Below are 20,057 nucleotides of genomic sequence, written 5' to 3'. Positions count from 1 at the left end.
AAATTTTAATACTACATTAGCATAGTCCTGTCTAATTTGTTTTTCACTGCAGCTTGTTGCTGAGAGCATTCTTTTGTGTTTCACTCAGTAGGAGGCAGCTGAAAGTATGTTGTTAAATACTGGGGGAAAAAAAAAGACTTTTGAATGACTGCTTTTTCTGTGCCGCCACCACCACAGTGGGGTTTTATTCCTGCTCCAGGAATAAAAATGTCTGGTCAAATGGTTGAATATGCTTAATCTCGAACATTTTTCCAATAGCCTAGCTGACTGGCCTATACATAACTACCAAATATTTCATACCGCTGTATTAAAAGTATGTTCTAAGCTTTGAGAATGATGTTTTACATATATACTCACTGCATGCCAGAGAAGCTGCAGATGCAGGAATTTGATTGTTATATGATCGACTCAATAGAACTATATCTATGTATATGTATAAAATTTAGAAACCACTTCAATCTATAATTATGAAAACGTATACATCAGTAAAGCACATGCATTTCTTCCTTATATAAGCAATAATAATTAAAAACTCTTAACATGGAGCTATCAGAGATACAACCAACCATTAATTAGCCATGAATGGTTTATTTAAGATGTAAAGTAGCTGTACTCAAGACACCCTTGAATTGTACACAGCTGGTCCAGCAAGTTTAGTGTTTCAAACACTCAGACTTGGCAGTGTTACTTCCATGCTTCACTCAGGTCTGGAGGTTGGCAATCTGGGGAGTTTCTGGCCCCTTACCAGACCAGAGCTAAGCTAGCCTCAAGAGGAATCCCTCAGTTTTCTCTGTTTGCTAATGTCTTCTATTGTATGTGTGATCCTTATATACAGGGTATCCCAATTCTCTACTGCTTCAGCTAAGAACAGACAGAAACCTTGCCTTTTGTATGTTGGGTGTTTAAAGGGATGTCAAAGTGCACCAAGAGGAAACAATCCGAAAGGGGAAGGAAACCTATTGTTCACCGGCGTTTTCTGTGTCTTTTCTATGCCTGTCATCGTGATTCACTGTTGTTACCCTTAACAAAATGACACGGTTGCGTCTGTATTGTCCCTGCACATACCTCTGCATATTTAACCTTTTTTGATCCATTTTTAGACACGAACTTCTGGAAGAAGCTCGGAGAAAAGGTTTGCCTTTTGCACAGTGGGATGGGCCAACAGTGGTTGCCTGGCTGGAGGTAAGTGTTGGCCGTAACTTGGAAACGTAAGTCACTTTTGCAAACTGCTGTGTTTGTCCTTCCAGATTCATTAAGAGACTGTGAAATCTCCTCCTCCCTCCCGTCTGCACAGAGCTGTGAGCATTAAGCAGCTTTTGATACTGGATGGTGTAAATCAGAGGCTAGAGCTGAAAAAAAGTAAACTAGGATTGCACAGGAAGATGGGGACAGGCAAAAAGGCTTATCAAGTGCACCTGAATCCCCAAATTTTTGAAATCTGATATTTTCTCAGTCTCTAAATATCTAGGAACTCCACAGACAGTATATGTAGGATGATGTGCAAAGGAAAAACCAGAAATTAGCTGTCAGATTTTATTGGAGGCTAACACAGAAGCTACATCTTCAAGATTTTTAATAAACTTAAAGAATTTGTAACTTTCTGTCTTTTAAAATGTAATGGGAAAGGACTGATTGACCTGGATATCACTCAGAACATGATAAAAAGGTGTTCATCACTGCACTTTCACCTGGGATGTGGCAGACCTAGGCTGAAATGTCTCTGATTTGACAGACAGTGCCTCCATCTCTGAAATCCAGTCTGTAGACAGCTCTTTCATTTGGAGCACCTAAATGAATGGATTTTGGAACTGATCCAGAGAAACATTCAGCAGAGCTATCCATTTGACAAAAAAAAAAAATCAATAGAATTATTATTATTAATTAGGTGATGGAACTATTCAAAAACATTTACCCAGATACCAAGGGGAGGAGAGGAGTATGTTCTTATACAAGTACACAGTCACTTTGATATGGCAAGGTTGTATCATTTCAGTAGAGGTGCAAGATTTTGTTGCTTCAAGGAACAGGTGTCTATTTGTTGTCTATACCGGGCATCTCAATGTATTCTCATCTGTTCTCATGTCTGCTGTAGTTATCATCCATTGACCATGAGAATTTGCCAGTTTTCCCCTTCCATTCAAAAAAAAAAAAAAAAGGTCCCTCTTTAAAGCTTTAATAGGACTATATTCAGGGAATAAATGAATGAAAGAATGAAAAAAGCTGAATTTCTGCAGAATTTATTCAGGGAATAAATGAATGAAAGAATGAAAAAAGCTGAATTTCTGCAGAATTTCTGCTTCATATTGGAATTCCTGAAGGCACCTACTGAAAAAGAATAAATGAATATTGCAGAAAGGCAGTTCAAGTGTTTGCACATGACCTTGGAAAATGGGGTTATATCTTTCTTCCAGAAAAAATCACTGTTAATATGGAATGTTCATTACTTTGGCTACTATGTGACTTTTTTCATATGACTTTTGGGAGCTCTTTAACCAGATTTTTATCAGGTGGAAATATTTAATCTTACAGTCAAAGCCGATTTGCTGGAAATGTGACCATAAAAAGGTCTATACAATTCTGAATACTGAGAAAAATTTACCCTTGATATCCTCTGGGGTGATCCAAAATTTGAACACATTTCTGACAAGTTAAGCCCTAATCTTTTTTTTTCCCGCTTGATTCTTAGCTGTAGAACAGGATGTGCTTCCCACTGCCCCAGAGAGTGGCTGTAAAGAGAAATTGATGTTTATGAACTTCTTGGGAAATATGATTCGAGTAGCACAAGAAAGCCAATGAGGAAGTTTATGTTGCAGTATTAAATGCAAATTGAATATTGATGATAAAAAGAGATGACGGCAGAAGTACTCTATTTATTCAGCGAGCATCAGTGCATTCAGTCGGCACATGGACACTGTCTGCATTTCATACTGTCCTGGGGAAAATATAACATGTGACCCTTTGACTAAAAACCAAAATGAATGTTAAAGGAGACAAAGGCCCAAATTAAAAGTACGTGTGATCACAGTTCTGACATTGCCAGATTTTTCAAGGCTTAACTTTTCAGCCTTTGTGTTTCTTCTGGTCATTTATACATAGCACAGACAGCTGAGAACTGTGGGTTTTCTGAACTAATCCTGGGAAAGTTTATCAATCTTCATATCTGGGTTCTCTTCCTGGAACAATTACTGTACCTTCTATTTAGGGACGGTTTTCACCTTAATTTAATCTTCTGATAGACAGCTGTTTGTTACATAACTAATGTACCTAATTTGGTAAAGAATTAATTTACTTAATGAGCAGCAAATATTTGAATCCATTTCTGCAGCGTAAATAACTCACAGTATTTATGCTTTCTAGCTTTTCAACGGCATGTTTAAAAAGAAAAATAAAGTAAAATTAAATGGGAATATTTAATAGAATCATAGAATAGTTAGGGTTGGAAAGGACCTTAAGATCATCTAGTTCCAACCCCCCTGCCATGGGCAGGGACACCTCACACTAAACCATGTCATCCAAGGCTCTGTCCAGCCTGGCCTTGAACACCGCCAGGGATGGAGCATTCACAGCCTCCCTGGGCAACCCATTCCAGTGCCTCACCACCCTAACAGGAAAGAACTTCCTCCTCATATCCAATCTATACTTCCCCTGTTTAAGTTTTAACCCATTACTCCTTGTCCTACCACTACAGTCCCTAATGAAGAGTCCCTCTCCAGCATCCCTATAGGCCCCCTTCAGATACTGGAAGGCTGCTATGAGGTCTCCACGCAGCCTTCTCTTCTCCAGGCTGAACAGCCCCAACTTCCTCAGCCTATCTTCATACGGGAGGTGCTCCAGTCCCCTGATCATCCTCGTGGCCCTCCTCTGGACTTGTTCCAACAGTTCCATGTCCTTTTTATGTTGAGGACACCAGAACTGCACACAATACTCCAGGTGAGGTCTCACGAGAGCAGAGTAGAGGGGCAGGATCACCTCCTTCGACCTGCTGGTCACACTCCTTTTGCTGCAGCCCAGGATACGGTTGGCTTTCTGGCCTGCGAGCGCACACTGAAGCCAGCTCATGTTCATTTTCTCATCAACCAACACCCCCAAGTCCTTCTCTGCTGGGCTGCTCTGAATCTCTTCTCTGCCCAACCTGTAGCTGTGCCTGGGATTGCTCCGACCCAGGTGTAGGACCTTGCACTTGGCATGGTTAAACTTCATGAGGTTGGCATCAGCCCACCTCACAAGCGTGTCGAGGTCCCTCTGGATGGCATTCCTTCCCTCCAGCGTATCAACCGAACCACACAGCTTGGTGTCATCGGCAAACTTGCTGAGGGCGCACTCAATCCCACTGTCCATGTCAGTGACAAAGATGTTGAACAAGACCGGTCCCAACACCGATCCCTGAGGGACACCACTCATTACTGGTCTCCAGCTGGACATTGAGCCATTGACCACAACAGTTTGTGTGCGGCCACCCAGCCAGTTCTTTATCCACCGAGTGGTCCATCCATCAAATTGATGTCTCTCCAATTCAGGGACAAGGATGTCGTGTGGGACAGTGTTGAACACTTTACACAAGTCCAGGTAGATGACATCAACTGCTCTACCCCTGTCCATCAGTTCTGTAGCTCCATCATAGAAGGCCACCAAATTGGTCAGGCAGGATTTCCCCTTAGTGAAGCCATGCTGGCTGTCACCAAGCACCTTGTTGTTTTTCATGTGCCTTAGCATGCCTTCTAGGAGAATCTGCTCCAAGATTTTGCCAGGCACAGAGGTGAGACTGACTGGTCTGCAATTGCCCGGGTCATCCATTTTCCCCTTCTTGAAAATGGGGGTTATATTTCCCTTTTTCCAGTCATCGGGAACTTCACCTGACTGCCATGATTTCTCAAATATGATGGACAGTGGATTAACAACTTCATTTGCCAGCTCCTTCAGGACCCGCGAATGGATTTCATCAGGTCCCGTGGACTTATGCATGTTCAGATTTTTAAGATGGTCTCGAACCAGATCCTCTCCTACAGTGGGCCTAGGGTCTTCACTGTCACAGTCCCTGTATCTGCCTTCCAAGACTTGGGTGGTTTGGTCAGAGCCTTTGTCAGTGAAGACCGAGGCAAAGAAGTCATTCAGAACCTCAGCCTTCTCCAAATCCTGTGTAGCCAGTTCTCCTGATAGCTTCCGGAGCGGGCCCATGTTGTCCCTAGTCTGTCTTTTTTTCAATGTACCTATAGAATCCCTTCCTGTTATCTTTCACATCCCCAGCCAAGTTTAATTCTAACTGGGCCTTAGCTTTCCTAACCTGATCCCTATGTTCCCAGACAACATCCCTGTACATTTCCCAGGCTGCCTGTCCTTGCTTCCACCTTTTATAAGCCTCTTTTTTCCCTCCAAGTTTCCTCAGCAGCTCCTTATCCATCCAAGGAGGTCTCCTGGCCCTCCTGCTGCACTTCCCTGTAGTCGGGACACAACACTCCTGTTTGTAGCAGGTGATCCTTGAATATCAACCAACAGGCTTGGGCCTCCCTGCCCTCTAGGCTATATCCCATGGAACCTTACTAAGCAGGTTCCTGGAGAAGAAATACATTTTAAAGTTGTGATCAGTCTCCTTCTGGCCCTTTGTTTAAATGCAGCTGGATATAATCTACATAATTTTGGTTTACATTTTTTTTACTTTCATGAAAGTTTGTATTTTATTACAGTTAGTTGGAATTTGCTCATATTTTTAAGATTCAGACTAGCATTGAATGGAAGGCAGTGCCTCATCCCATCAGTGGAAAGGGTTGTCTCTGCTTTCCAGATTTGCTGGTGAATATACTGGTGGCGTATTTTGACTCATTTCCTTGACACTGTGTCCTCTTTTAGTAGGCTATTATTAAGAGAAAGAATTAATGAAATCAGATAATTCTGATGGCCTATTCAAGATGCACAAAGCTAGGCCTGTCTGTTTTCGATGATGTTATCCCCGCATTCTCAGTACTTACGGCATTCACTGCTTATGTCCTTCTCACAGTTTTTGCTATAGCATAATGTATTTAATACTGTGACAACAACTTCCCACACATGTGTATCCCTGCTATGGAGTTATCTCCTTTGGGAGCAAAGAGCTGTAGACAATGACAGTCATTAATGAGGCAGCACAAAATGAGACAGCTGAGAAACCCCCCAAAAAATTTATACTCAGTAGGTCCCAGGAAAAAACTGCTAGGAGTAGAGAGTACCTCTTACAAGAAAAGATTGTGGTGGAGCAAGGGGCTTTACTGACCTAGGCTGGTAAAACTAACATAAGGAGTGGAAAAACATGAAGTCAGAAGCACAGAAGTATCATCTAAATCCTCAGGTAATGTAGTTGGGCTTATGTTTTGCTGCAGCTTCTAGCCCATATTTCTAGCTAGGATGTGACACCATACCAGACTCTTCCCAAATTCACAGTCTTCACTAGATTGGTATCTGGACTGTGCTTGGTTTATTTCTACCAAGAAAATAACAGCTGAGAAGTCTAAGATTGTGCCACATGAGTACACCATGGGGACGAACACGGGAAAAGAGTAAAAAATGGTTTAGTACAGAAGTAGAAAAATCACATAATCAGTTCCTCTTAGATTGTTTTCGCTATATGATAAGACTATCAAATGGGCAGTGACATTGACTTGTGCCACTACTTACTCATTGAAGGCCTGGGAAAGGACGAGCCCAGATGATAGAGACACACAGCTCTGAAATTATTCAAAGCAACCCTTGCCTTAAAGTTCTGGGTACAATAAAAGCAACAAAAAGAATTCACATGAAGCCATGGCAATTGCAAAACTTAAGAAACAATTTTGTTCTATTAAAGACTGTGATATTCATAATAACTTTTGTGTATTACCAGGCTTATTCAGACTGATAGGTGCCTTGATGGTTGATTTTGTTTGAGAAATGAATGCGTCCTTTCTCTGAACAGCTCTGGCTAGGCATGCCAGCCTGGTATGTTGCTGCCTGCCGTGCCAATGTGAAGAGTGGAGCTATTATGTCTGCTCTGTCTGATACTGAGATCCAAAGAGAAATTGGGATCAGCAACCCTCTTCATCGCTTAAAGCTCCGATTAGCAATCCAGGAGATGGTATCACTGACGAGTCCATCAGCACCTCCAACATCCAGAACAGTGAGTCCTGTTCAGATAACTTTTTATTTCCCTGCAGGAGTCTGCAGAAAGCCTTTTCATAGTATGAGGGTGGCTCTGTGGTAACACACACTTCACAATCAGCAGGAGCTGTCCTACACAGACTTAGAAGGACCTGTTCATCACTCACTTGATTATTGATAGCAGATATTCTGATTTTTTTTGTTGTGCTTTTGATTAACCTTGATGTTCTCTAAACAACCGGTATTGAGTGTCATATTTGTAATTTTACCTGCATTTTCACCTTCCTCTTCCTTCAAGTCATCCAACCAAATCAGATTGTGTTTCTCTTTGTTTATTTCTCTTTTTTGTTTGGGGGAGTGCGGTGGTGGCAAGGCAGGAGTGGGGAAAGGTTACATAGGAGCGCAGCTCTTTTGAACCTTGTTCCTATTCCCCTTTTTTGCATCCTTTCAGATGTTATCTAATCTGTGTAAGCAGATTTCAGTTCTTCATGCTTTTAAGAGAAATGATTGGAGGTGTAAAAGGAGAACTGGAGCATGTGCATTTGGTGAGGAAGGGAGAGAGAGTAGCAGCAGACAGTAAGGAAGAAAGAAGAAACAGATACAAGTCTGAAAGGAAAAAAGGGTATATATGAAAAAGAGCAAGAAAGTAGATTAGGGGAGAGTAAGAATTTATATAGTATAAATAAAAATACCTTTTAGTGGAAAATAAAAAATAACAGGCCAAACTGATGAGATAGAAAAGAAATAAGATGATGGGAGATTCATGCTGAGAGGCTGATGGTGATGGCTGTGAAAGAGGCAACAGGGACTGAAAAAAACAAATGAATTGGGCTTGATCAAATGGGAAATATGGCATAGATGTGAAGGACAAAGACTACTACTTAAGAGTGCAGCCCAGAATTCCAATAGTAAGGTAATAATAGTTATTTTAACAATATTATTCATGTTTTCTAATCTGTTATCTTCATGGAATTCATGGTGAAAATTGGAACTGAGATACCTTTGAGGGGTACCAGATCCACTGAGCTGTGTAAGCAATGGGCAACAGGACTCTAATGTTCCTATTGACTGGCCTTTTATCTTTAACTTGCTAAGTTTCTTCAAATATTATAGTTCCCCCATCTGATATTTTCTCCCATCAGCACAGCTGTATATGTCATAACCATGGTAATACTATGAATCGTAATGGATTTCACTGAAATAAAGCAGTATACACTCAATATCATGTTGAATTACTAAACAAAAATCATTTTTATTTTAAAAGCACAAGAGCATATTTCAAAGCATAAGAGCATTGACACTGAGACAGCAGCACGTTCAACCTAGAAACACGGCTAATAATTTTGCCTTGCTTTTTTTTAATACTCCCTGAGTAACTGGCAGAACAAAGCTGCCCTGCACTGGAATGTGGATTTCTGAGTCCCAGGTCTTTCTGTATCCTCTCTTTCTCAGGAAAGGAGTTAATTTACTTCAGCTCTCAAGAAAATAACAGCAGACTTTCACACCCCCTGCCTGCCTCATCAGAGTGTCCTAGTAATAATCTAACTGAAAACAACAGGATGAGGAAAAAGGGTTTTACAAGTGAATTCTCTCAACAATTTCAATTTACAGAAACATGTTAGAAGTAATCATTATTTAGATTACAATAGGAGCATGTGATGTGTGCAGAATATTTAGGCTGGAAAATCTTCGATGACCGAAGCTTAGCTCGAGACAGAGCCATGAGCTAAAGGTTGTATGTACCACTTGTGTGTGAAATGCAACTTTAATTATTATTCTTTCTTTTGTGATGGTGCTCTGCCAGATTTCATCCATCCATTCGAGTTGAAATACTCCATCATGTCTGCTCAGAACCCTCTGATGACAGATACAAAACAAATTCTATGAAGTTGTCTTTAGTTGCAGCTCAGTAGAGGCAAGAATGTGGTTGTGCTGATGGTGATGCTATGCGCTGTTAACTTACAGTGGTGCTGCCTTTCTTCTTTACCACTGCTTACCTAATGTGGATCCCACCTGCCTTCCTGCGGGCCTTGTCCATAGCCCTCAGGCAATGTTTGGGTGACCCATGAAGAAATGGAAAATCTTGCTGCTCCAGCTAAAACGGTTAGTCTTTCCAATTTAATTTAAAATGGTTTCAGTGCTTAAAAGAGAACTAGGATGTATCTTTTGTATCACAGATGCCATATCTTCTGTAGGATGCTTCCCAGGCATGCCATTAGGAAGTCGCAGGGAGTAGTGAAATTGAATTTAAAGAACTGTTACGTCATTTCTCAGCAAAGGAAATTACACACTGTACTGTGATCACAAAAATTGTCTTAACCTAAAACCAGTACTGGAGTTTTACAGTACATAATGGTTTCACTGCCAGCGTGAAGCCTCATTTAATGAAATGAAATCATTGTGGTTACAGGTGCAACATTTCCCCTATACTCTATAGTACGTCTTCTAAATACAGCTTTATATCTGCTGAAATAGAAAAAAAAACAAAAGGCTTCAGAATGGTGAACTGCACAACTCAGTGTTTTCATTATGCTAAGACTATGTATAGCCTTTAGTGTCCATACTTGTGTATTCATGCTTTTTGATTCAGGGTTCATGGAGTGTATCATTTATGTATTGTTTTTTTTGTCAAGCTTCTCCCTGCTTTGGGGGGGGGGGGGGGGGGGGAATGATGACATAAATATTAATAGATTTTATTCAATAATTATGACTTTTATCTGTCTTTTACTTGGAAAGTATAGGGTTTTGTGGTTTTCTTTTAGCATTACATCATAAAGACAGTGCATATAAAACATGATACAATCCTACAGTGAGATGTCTGAAAAGCCTATCTTCAGTTTAGGAAACTTTATAGTCAGCCCCATACACAAATGTTGATACAATACAGACTTATTTCTTAGAAATTTGTGCTTGCTATACTATTATAAGTTTTCTCAGGAACACACATAAAGCAAATTCTCATCAATTTTTTTTTTTTTACAACTGATCTCATTTTCAATTTTATTATTCTTGGTAAAGATAATACAAATACAACAGCACTGCACTGACCAGAAGTAGAGCTGATCCTGTTTAACTAGCCAGCCAGAAAAATACAGTTTTGCCATAAATAGATTTATAGAAAAACCTACATTACAATACATTGACAAGAAGACAACTTCTTATTGCAAATATTTTAATACCTATCTAGAAATGAAAAATGGCATCTGTAATGCCCAATTTTGTAAGTAAATGGTTGTGTTTTGATTGTGGAAGCATAAAAAGTGGTTAAAATAATGCTGTAAAGTTAAACAAGCTCTAATTACTTTATATCATCTTGAAAATTAGCTAGACGTCCCCTAGTAAGATTTTACTGGTTTGGTACTGTAATTGCAAAGGTAGTTTAGCCCAGGACACTGCCACTGACTGGAGTTATTTTACTGGTACATTTTACATGTATGCTTTCATTTGTAAAAAGATTAACATATACATGAAAACCACATCTTTTTATAAATAATTTTTATTGTCTTTTTACGTGCTTTACTAATTGCTTCCTGCTGATAACACAGAAAGAATCTGAAGAAGGCAGCTGGGCTCAGGTATGACCCTTTTGCGTGATTTTTTTTTGAATGGAATGTTAATTAAGAGCATTATCCATATGCATAGAGGAGAATAGTATTGTGCCAGTATCTCAATGATTAAATTATGATTTATACATTTTAGAGTTCTAATATAAAGAAAATATTCTCTGGACAGGTTTGCTATGTTAAAGCACAAAGAAGTACATATGCTGTAAATATTTTTCTTAAAAGAAATGGCTATATTCCAGAGACATCTTCTACTTCCCAGCTAAATCTAGGAAAAATATCTTCCTCATTTTGGAGAATAGGCTCATAATTATGCCAAGAGTTTGAGATCTAACATTTCTAAAATTGCACCAGATTTTTTTAGAACAATTGTATAAATCATACCCAACTATCATTGTACAAATAGTCGTGTAAAATTAGGAGAAAATTTTTCACTGTAGTTAGACTATCAATTACTTATATTTTTCAACTTCTCTCTGTAATATATGCACTGTTTTATACAGTCTTACTGGCTTTACTTATAGCATTCTTTTTCTCTTCAAAATCTCACAAGAACGAGAGATGAAGGGACTATATTTTCCCCCATAGAAAATATATCCAGCTTGCACTCTGTTATCCTTTTGTCTAGAATGACAGGAGACATTAAAAACAAAACCAAAAAATGGGTAGGCTTGAAAGTGATGCTGAAATCTGAGCTCAACCCTACTGAAGAAGTGTTAATCTTGCAGTTTGAGTTCATTTCTATTAAGTTTTAGTGGTACAATATAATTGACAACAGTGAGATGAAAAATCTATTTTGTGCAACCCATATAAAAATAGCTTGTGTTTTTTTTCTTCTTCACCCCATCAAAATTCAGCTGAACAATGAAGTAGCTTAGTGCCTGAATGCTAGGAGGAATCTGGTTTGCTCTTGTCTTAAAGAATTAATTTATTGAGCTCCACTTATGAGACGATAGTTTTAAGCTGTTCACAGCTGAAAATATCTCATTAATGAATTGTATTTGGTCACCTGCTGTGATGGATGATGAATGATGGTGAGCATAAGCTTGTCTGACAAATATAATAATGTTTTGGTCTCAAAAGGATTTACAGGGGTGTAACCATGAAGTGTCATTAGAGCCTGTTTACAAAATCCTAGCTCCCACTAAACTGTGACACAAACTTCAGTTGAATCCCTGAGGCCATGTTTGTATTACCAAGTAGGAATTGTCTATCAAACATAAATATTCTAGAAGGTCAATTGAAAGCAAGTAAAATTATAAAACACATTTCAAGTGTGTAATTTTGCTTACATTTAAAACTCAAAACTGAACATATGATTTCCTGTTACAAAAAAAAATTGCTTAAAGTCTACAAATATAAAATAAGACACAATGGGCGAAACTGCTATTAGTGACAAATATCTCATAGTGGTTTCCACCTCCAATGTCAAAACAGAATGTGGCGTTTTTTAGACATATTTATAAGCTAGGATGTCTCACTAGAAACAAGCATAGCAGATATTATGTTTTCAGTCTGTGGTGCAACCTTGAAGAAACTAAAGAGTATATTTCCCCTGTCCTTTCTCTTTCCCCTGTAGACCCTGGCTTATGGTGACATGAACCATGAATGGATAGGTAACGAATGGCTCCCCAGTCTGGGTTTACCTCAGTACCGAAGTTATTTCATGGAATGCCTGGTAGATGCAAGGATGTTAGACCACCTGACAAAGAAAGATCTGCGTGTGCACTTAAAAATGGTGGATAGCTTTCATCGGTATGTTGGAATAAAGACTACACCTAAAAAGAGGTTTATGTGTCTGATGTAGTGATCAGTACTGCACAGAATAAAACTACTTACTTACTTTCTGTTGTTCTGGTGTGGAAAAACACACAGAAAAGTGTGTGCTGAGTGTCAGAAATCTGAATTGTGAGAGATTCCTTTAGTAATAGCAACCACATTGAAATTATGTCTCTTAGAACTAAAGATACTGGTACAGATAAATTTCATAATGAGCAGGGAATTATTAATGCATAAATAAAGCCTTGACAATACAGAAACAGTAATAATTTATTAAGTGGTTTAAAGTATCAAACAGTGGTAGACTAAGATTTGAAGCCCTAAGATCTCATAATAATGAAAAGCTATTGTGTGTAGCGCATAAAAGCTGTTAAGGGTACAAGCAAATTGAGAGTTGTTCAGGTTATCTAGGGATATAACCTGGAAACTAAATTGGAAATATGGAAATAAAGGCATTTAGACTTCAAAGAGAATGATGTTTATGTGACAAGAAGTGGATTTTTTTTAATGTACTCTCTGATTTGTCACTTTCTTAAGGTCTGATTTGACAAAACATTTCGCGGCTCACAAAGGCTGACCTTTCCTGAGTACCATTTTTAATGTTTTGCGTTTCTTATACTAGAACATTTATTTCAAACATATTCATTTTGGTTTAATTCATTTCGTATTTTTGAAGTCCATGGAGATTTTTAACTGGTTTTGCTCTCCCCTCTGTCCGCAAGATTTGCTACATGGGCACCATGAAACACCTCATGTGAAATGCAGGAAATACATCCTACATGTATTCCCATCTTCAAGATTATCTTTATTAACTCTGTAAATGTTTCTCTTTAAATAACAGAACAAGCTTGCAATATGGAATCATGTGTTTAAAGAGGTTGAATTATGATAGAAAAGAACTGGAAAAGCGAAGAGAAATGAGTCAGCATGAAATAAAAGGTGATAGTTCATGGGAATAAGTACTGGGAATGTTTCTTCTTCTGAAGCTTGGCACTATTAACCCTTTGTCAGGCCATTTTAGCAAAGCATTTAACCATGTGCTTTAAGTAAAACTAACCTAAGTCCACCTATCTTCAGAACATACAATATCTCCCTAAATTATGTACAGTTAAGTACTTTGCTAAATCCAGGCTGCAAGTACAAATGCTGTTTTGATTCATACATTTTGCTAAATTGGATTTTTGAACAGATTTTATCTTATTCTAGCCTCTTCCAGTCTCAGAAGCAGAAGGCCAAGTATCCTGCAGCTTAGAGGGAGGTGCTGGGGGTACCATGGGGAAACAGGAGCACTCAGGACCCTAACACTGATCTCCTGATATCCAAAATCATTGCCTTTGATTTCTTACTTCAAAATGTGTATCATAGAAAATGTTGCTTAGAGGGGTGGCCACTGAGACGGTTGGTATATAATAATAGTTCCTAACAGAACTGGTGTTGCTAAATTTAACAGCTGATTTTAAGTTATTTTTCTGTGCAAAGCTCTCTAGAGCATCACAGAATATTTTTCTGCATATATACTTCCTGTTATACATATATATATACACATATACAAATATATATATATAAAAACAATTAGGGTTGTTGGATTTTTTTCCATCATCAGAAGTGAATTTTTTGATTTCCAACTCTAGTGACTACAGCAGTTAGCTAAAGAGCTAAAGAAATAGGAATTGGAAGCGGAAATGGCTACAGTGAAAGCCATCTGCTCAAGGCAGATGATGGCAGGCAGTAACACAAAGGCTATTGTCAGTCAGCCTGAGTGGGTACAGCTGGAGACCGAAGGGTAATTGGGTACTGGTCTCAAATTCTGGTGAGTCTTCAATGCCAGTCACTGCTACGACATGGGCAATAACCCATAGCCTCATTCACCCTGATGCACACACATCAGGATGTGTGCATCCATCAGTTTGACTCAGTCCCAAGTGGGATTTTGTCTCAGTGATCCCTGGCTGCCACACTGTGTTTCAGATGATCTTGACCCCAGCCTGGGATGCTCTTGGTCAGGCAATTGCAAATGCCTGAACACAGAAAAGCAACCTTAGCTGTACGTCCAAGGATTCAGGAAAAAGCCTCATCACTTACTAACACAAAGCTCAGTGTTACGTTTTCCACTCACAATTATAAAGATCACTATAATTAACTTTCTTTTAATCTTACAGACAGGGTAGGCTACTTCTTTTATAACAGCCAAATCCTCAAAAATGGTTTCCTAGTCCATTTGTTTTTCCTTAGCTTTATAACTGGCATGGGCCTTGACAGCTCAACCAGCTTTCTGAAATAAAAATAGTATTAGTCTCTTACATTATAAACTCATCGTTTGCTTTATGGCATGTCATAAAATGGCAGGTGCTCACCCAACTCTCAGAATGTTTAATACAAAATTCTAAGGTGAAGCCTTGAAGAAAAGGTATTTCTCCTGTGTCCATTCACTGTTAGACTGTAAAACCTTGCGTAAGAATTGACAAGGCTAGCTATAGGAGGTGGGAGGAATTGCATTCTGAAAATGCCCTTTAGAGGCATCTTTCTCCTTTGGAAACATTTAACTTGCAGGTAGCTAAAATGACACAGGGTTTTGAATAGGTGTTATTAATTCTATATGAATAGTTTGCTGGCATTCCTCATTTAAGAAATGAAGCAGTAATCATGTATGATAACATGAAGTTATCATGTATCAGCAGACTGAACTGATGTTATGTCCTTACAGATGTGCTGGTGTGGAGCAATGACCGAGTCATACGCTGGCTCCAAGCTATTGGCCTCCGAGAATATGCAAATAATATTCTAGAAAGTGGTGTACATGGTTCACTTATAGCACTGGATGAAAACTTTGATTACAGCAGTTTAGCATTATTATTACAGATTCCAACACAAAACACCCAGGCAAGTTTGCTCATGCTACTTCTGATTAATCTGTACACATTATTGCCTTTTATTCATATTCAACCATTTTAATTTTTCACTTTGGTATCTCTAGGCACGTCAGATCCTTGAGAGAGAATACAACAACCTTTTAGCACTAGGAACTGAAAGACGACTTGAGGAAGTAATTAATTTTATTTTCAGTATTTATAACATATCACAGTAAAATATAAAAATTAAATTGAATGCATGAAGACATTTACTTTGCACATTGTTAAAAAGACTCAGTTACAACTTTAAGAAAAAATTAGGAAATGCCAGTCATGGTATCTAAAGTAACCTCATTTTGGCTACATATTCATAGCACTTTGGATGCTAAATTTGGCACTGCACTCTTACCTTAAGATGAACATTCTCCATAGAGGAAACATGCAGAAAGGACTGGAAGTTTCACTGGCCAGAGAAAGTGGTGATGGGAGGAAGGTGCCTGTGCAATCTATTCTTTAGGACACACTTTTTCTTCAAAAATAAAGAAGACAGAATAAAAGTGAGGGCTTGGTGGCTTGTTTTGAGGTAGGTTTCTTTTGGTTCTTCAAAGTTAATCAGTATGTAATAGAGTGATATTTGGGGCAGTTACCCAGGGTAGGGAATCTTAAAAAAAAAAATAATTCATCTTTAGATAAGAGTCCAGTGCAAAAACAAACAAACAAAAAAAAAATCAAATCTTTGACCTCTGCACATAAGAAGGAATAAAACTTTAAGGACTTAAGATGCCTATGAATTCTGTGCATGCACATGAGTGTTTAATTCTTTATTAGCACTCTACATAACCCTCCTAATGCAGTGACAAACCAATGCACTTTCTGTAACAGTATCTGGTAGATATCTGATTTTTAAGGAAGTTCTACTTTAGCTGATACAAAAACCATCAACAATACTGAGCCAGAGATTTACGAAGAGTTTTCCACCCTAGCATTTAACTTTTCTAAAGCGTTTACCTTTACAAGAGTGTCTCAAATGCACTGCAGTTACTGGATGCACTGCAACAGAGCAGGGTGGTTGTTGTGGAAAACATTTGTCAGTGGGGAGAGGCGGCACACAGCAGGACAAGGAATCAAAGGGTTAAAACTTAAACAGAGGAAGTTTAGATTGGATAAAAGGAAGAAATTCCTTATTGTAAGGGTGGTGAGGCACTGGAATGGGTTGCCCAGGGAAGCTGTGAATGCTCCATCCCTGGCAGTGTTCAAGGCCAGGTTGGACAGAGCCTTGCGTGGCATGGTTTAGTGTGAGGTGTCCCTGCCATGGCAGGAGGGTTGGAACTAGATGGTCCTTTCCAACCCTAACTATTCTATGATTCTATGATTTTGCTTTACCAAATACAACTCTGTGTTAACAGAGTGATGACAAGAACTTCAGACGTGGCCCCTCCTGGCGACGACAGTTTCCTCCACGTGAGGTTCATGGGATCAGCATGATGCCGGGCTCCTCAGAAACACTGCCAGCTGGGTTCAGATTAACCACAACATCAGGGCAGTCACGGAAGATGACAACTGACGGTATGCAGTCATTCATGCACTTACTGTTGAAAAGCAAGGGACTTATTCTGCATGCTAAATTGACTTCTATTGCATATCTGTCGCACATCAGAACGGCTGTGTTCATATAATTATAGGATGAATAGTCTGGGAGAGCTGAATTAGGGAATGGAAAAGAACTGACTTGGCATACTGTTGATCTTTTCAGGTTAGCTTCAGACTCTAAGTGTTTGAGAAAAAAAAAAAAAAAAGAGGGGGTGGGCATCTAGCAATCCTAGATCTGGAAAGGAAGCATTCAGAAAGAGAGGAATTAATTTGCTAACTTTTATCTGAGATTGCATATAATAGCTAAGCAAATTTTTCAGTTTATTAGCCTTTCTAGCAGGTAGAATGTATTTTAGAGAATGAACTTAGAAAGGACTATCACATTTATTTTCCTAATTTACATTCCAACTAACTAGCTCATCCTTGACCATCAAATAACTCAAGCTGCCAACAATTAGTTATAATCAGACAGGTAGTGTAGTTAGCAAGTACTGAATTTCATCTATATTTTTTCATCATACTAATTGAGTTACTGTATACCAGTCTTCATTTTCTCTGGAAATCTTTTTAGTTTCCAAAAGATGCACTAACTCAGCAGTGATTGGAAAAGTAACAAATAAATCATAATTAAAAAAATATTTAAAACTTAAAAGTCATCGTAAGAGGGCAGGGAGAAAGGACAAATCCCAGTGCAGCTATTCCCTTTGGTATATGGATGCTAAAGCCATGTATACCTGCTTGAAGTTCTGAGAAGTAAAAATACACAGACTGGCCTCTTCCAAATACCGTTGCTTATTTCCTCATGAGAGAATTCAGGTCTAGGAATAGATTTGTCTCAAAGTAATTTAATATCCTGCTTGTAGTGATTACATTCTGTAACTCTTGAATGAACTTGGTATGACAGTATTGCCATCTAAATTCCATTAAAACCATCTAAATTCCATTAAAGTTTCTCACTTTTAAAAACAATTCTTTATAGTTGCAGTTATAGATGGAATAATTTAATGATTGCATCACTGAATTTCATTGGCTCTGCTGCTCATCTGCACGCTTTGCTTTTAATCCTGCACTTTTCAGCAGCAATGAAGCTGTAAGACAAGAGACCATTCCAAGGCAAATTCCATGTATAAATAAAGGTACTAGCTCCCTAGGCATTTCCATGGCCTACATTACTGTAGGAGCTAAGAACCTTACAAATATTCATGGATTTCATTTTCTAGCCATGCTATGATGTAGAACATATTATTCTCATTTTATAGATGGAGAACTAAGGCACAAGGGAGATTTAGTGATTTACTTGAGGTCTTCCAGACAGTAGACTTGAACACAGGTAGCTTTGAAGACCTACATCTTCATCCAGGATTTGGCTTCCTATCTCCCAGTGCTAGGAACACTATAGTATTTCAACAGCATAATAGGTACAGTATTAGCAGTTTCAACAAAAGAAGGACAAAATTGAGTTTTAAACTGTATTAACTTACGGCAGACTTCAAGAGTGCACCAGACATGAGTGTAAACACTTGAGTTCTGAACTAGACTATGGCCAGATAATGTCACAGAAATCCGCAGAGCAATTTAATAGCCACCCTTCCAGTGGGAAACAGACTGGTTTATTTCCTTCATGATTCTAAAGAGGTTCTGGTTTGTTTCTTTTTTGCAATTTGCAGTTGCTTCATCACGACTGCAGAGGTTAGACAGCTCAACAGTTCGCACATACTCATGCTGACAAGGCCTAGCAAAGAAGCCAGCACTGAATTATTGTGAGTATTCATAAGAGGCCATCACGAAAGCTCTTTATAACTGTACCCTACACCAAATATTCCTTGGCATTATTCAAGCAAGAGCCAGCATGGAGCAGAAGACCTAACTCAGGATCACTAGAGTGGTCATTAGATCATGACAACAGCCTCAAGTTCAGTCCAGGGGACACCACACTGTTCTTTTTCCCAACTCAAACACCAGGTTCTTTCTGCTGAAACCACTTTAGCAAAAGAGATAGAAGTTTTCAGACAACTCTGTTCAGTTGGTAGCTCACCAACTGCACTGTATTCTGTAGGCTTTCAAACTTAAAGCTGGGGAGACAGCAATAGGCACAGGTACTGAATATACCAGGAGCTAGGAAGAGGAATGAGAGAAAACTAGTAAAGCAAGAGAGATTTACCTTTTTCAGTGAGAAATATGTCTAAATTTAGAACATGAGATACCTGCATAAATCTGGAACAAAACTTCCCCTTCACAGAAAATCTTCTGAACTTATCTGTTACAGAGATTCTTGCACTTGTCAAATCATTCAGAACTCACCAGTGAAAAAGAAAGGATATTCTGAGCTGGATGCAACTTTGAATCAAATTTAGTACCGGAATTCATTTCTCACCACTTCTCTTTCCAGTATGGCTATGAATCTCACAGATTCACTCTTCCAGAGTTCTGTGGAAATACACTGTTTTCTGCTACATCACAAGTTTAGTAATAAATCCTAACTTGATAAGCGCTTTCATCAGTACAGCACCATTTCATGCTAATATTTTCTCAGTAAAAGTTTGTTGTTCCATTTCGTTACTCAGAGGATTCTAGGGGAGCTGGAAAGAATATCTGGATAGCACCAAAACTTCACCAGGCATTGAACGTGCTTGAATAGCTGTTACATATTGTAGGCAAGACATTCCAGGGCCTGTGAGAGAGTAATTTTTTTTAGATTCCCAAGACTGAGAGAGGATTGAGGCCATTGAGATTTTACTAATTCTGGGCAGGTTCAAAAAGTGCTTAGTGTAGATATTATCAGTGGAAAACATGGATTGCTCAGGATCCTACTGAGGACATGAGCCTTACTTCATAGACCTTCAGGATGTGTATCTTTTCTCCTATATGCTTCAGAATTGCAATGTTGACAGCAATAACTTATGACCAAGAAATTACGTTCAAACACCAAGCTATCTATTAGGCCAACAGTGATGAGCCAAGAACATAAGGTGATGTTTTCCAATAGGTTTGAAGAGTGCCACAAGGGCAGAAAATTAAAATTGGTATGTTAACAAAAATTGGTGTAGGACTATCTGAACTGTTTATTCCCACCGTATTCAAAAATTGTCTAAAACGTAGCAATCCACAAGCAGAAGTAAATTAGCAAACTTTTCTTGCACTATGTGGTAGTTATATATTTTGAGCAAAAAAG

General features: G+C 38.7%; 2 protein-coding genes across 9 annotated transcripts in view; one reads left to right on the top strand and one right to left on the bottom strand.

Moving 5' to 3' along the window:
• ACSS3 (acyl-CoA synthetase short chain family member 3) overlaps positions 1 to 20,057 on the bottom strand; it is a 177,524-nt gene that overhangs the window by 61,417 nt on the left and 96,050 nt on the right. The gene's annotated exons all lie outside the window — the stretch shown is intronic.
• The window catches only part of PPFIA2 (PTPRF interacting protein alpha 2), a 315,167-nt gene that overhangs the window by 291,575 nt on the left and 3,535 nt on the right, over positions 1 to 20,057 (top strand). For 5 of the 8 annotated variants that reach the window (XR_009963872.1, XR_009963873.1, XR_009963874.1 and 2 more), the window contains 9 exons: positions 1,101 to 1,182; positions 6,923 to 7,123; positions 9,145 to 9,207; positions 10,650 to 10,679; positions 12,247 to 12,422; positions 13,288 to 13,385; positions 15,151 to 15,489; positions 16,702 to 16,861; positions 18,553 to 18,645. Coding sequence is in view for 2 of the 8 variants with exons in the window: in XM_062613845.1 (XP_062469829.1) it covers positions 1,101 to 1,182; positions 6,923 to 7,123; positions 9,145 to 9,207; positions 10,650 to 10,679; positions 12,247 to 12,422; positions 13,288 to 13,385; positions 15,151 to 15,326; positions 15,421 to 15,489; positions 16,702 to 16,861; positions 18,553 to 18,611 (1,114 nt within the window). In the remaining 6 variants the exon portion in view is untranslated. Of the gene's footprint in view, positions 1 to 1,100; positions 1,183 to 6,922; positions 7,124 to 9,144; positions 9,208 to 10,649; positions 10,680 to 12,246; positions 12,423 to 13,287; positions 13,386 to 15,150; positions 15,490 to 16,701; positions 16,862 to 18,552; positions 18,646 to 20,057 lie in introns of those variants that run through there. The other 3 variants (XM_062613845.1, XR_009963871.1, XM_062613844.1) reach the window with 3 other exon arrangements.

This window comes from Pezoporus occidentalis, unplaced genomic scaffold (genome assembly GCF_034315485.1).
Source record: "Pezoporus occidentalis ecotype Australia unplaced genomic scaffold, CSIRO_AGI_Poc_V1 ctg17, whole genome shotgun sequence".
In the NCBI taxonomy this organism is placed as follows: domain Eukaryota; kingdom Metazoa; phylum Chordata; class Aves; order Psittaciformes; family Psittacidae; genus Pezoporus; species Pezoporus occidentalis.
This window is presented reverse-complemented; position numbering and strand designations above follow the sequence as displayed.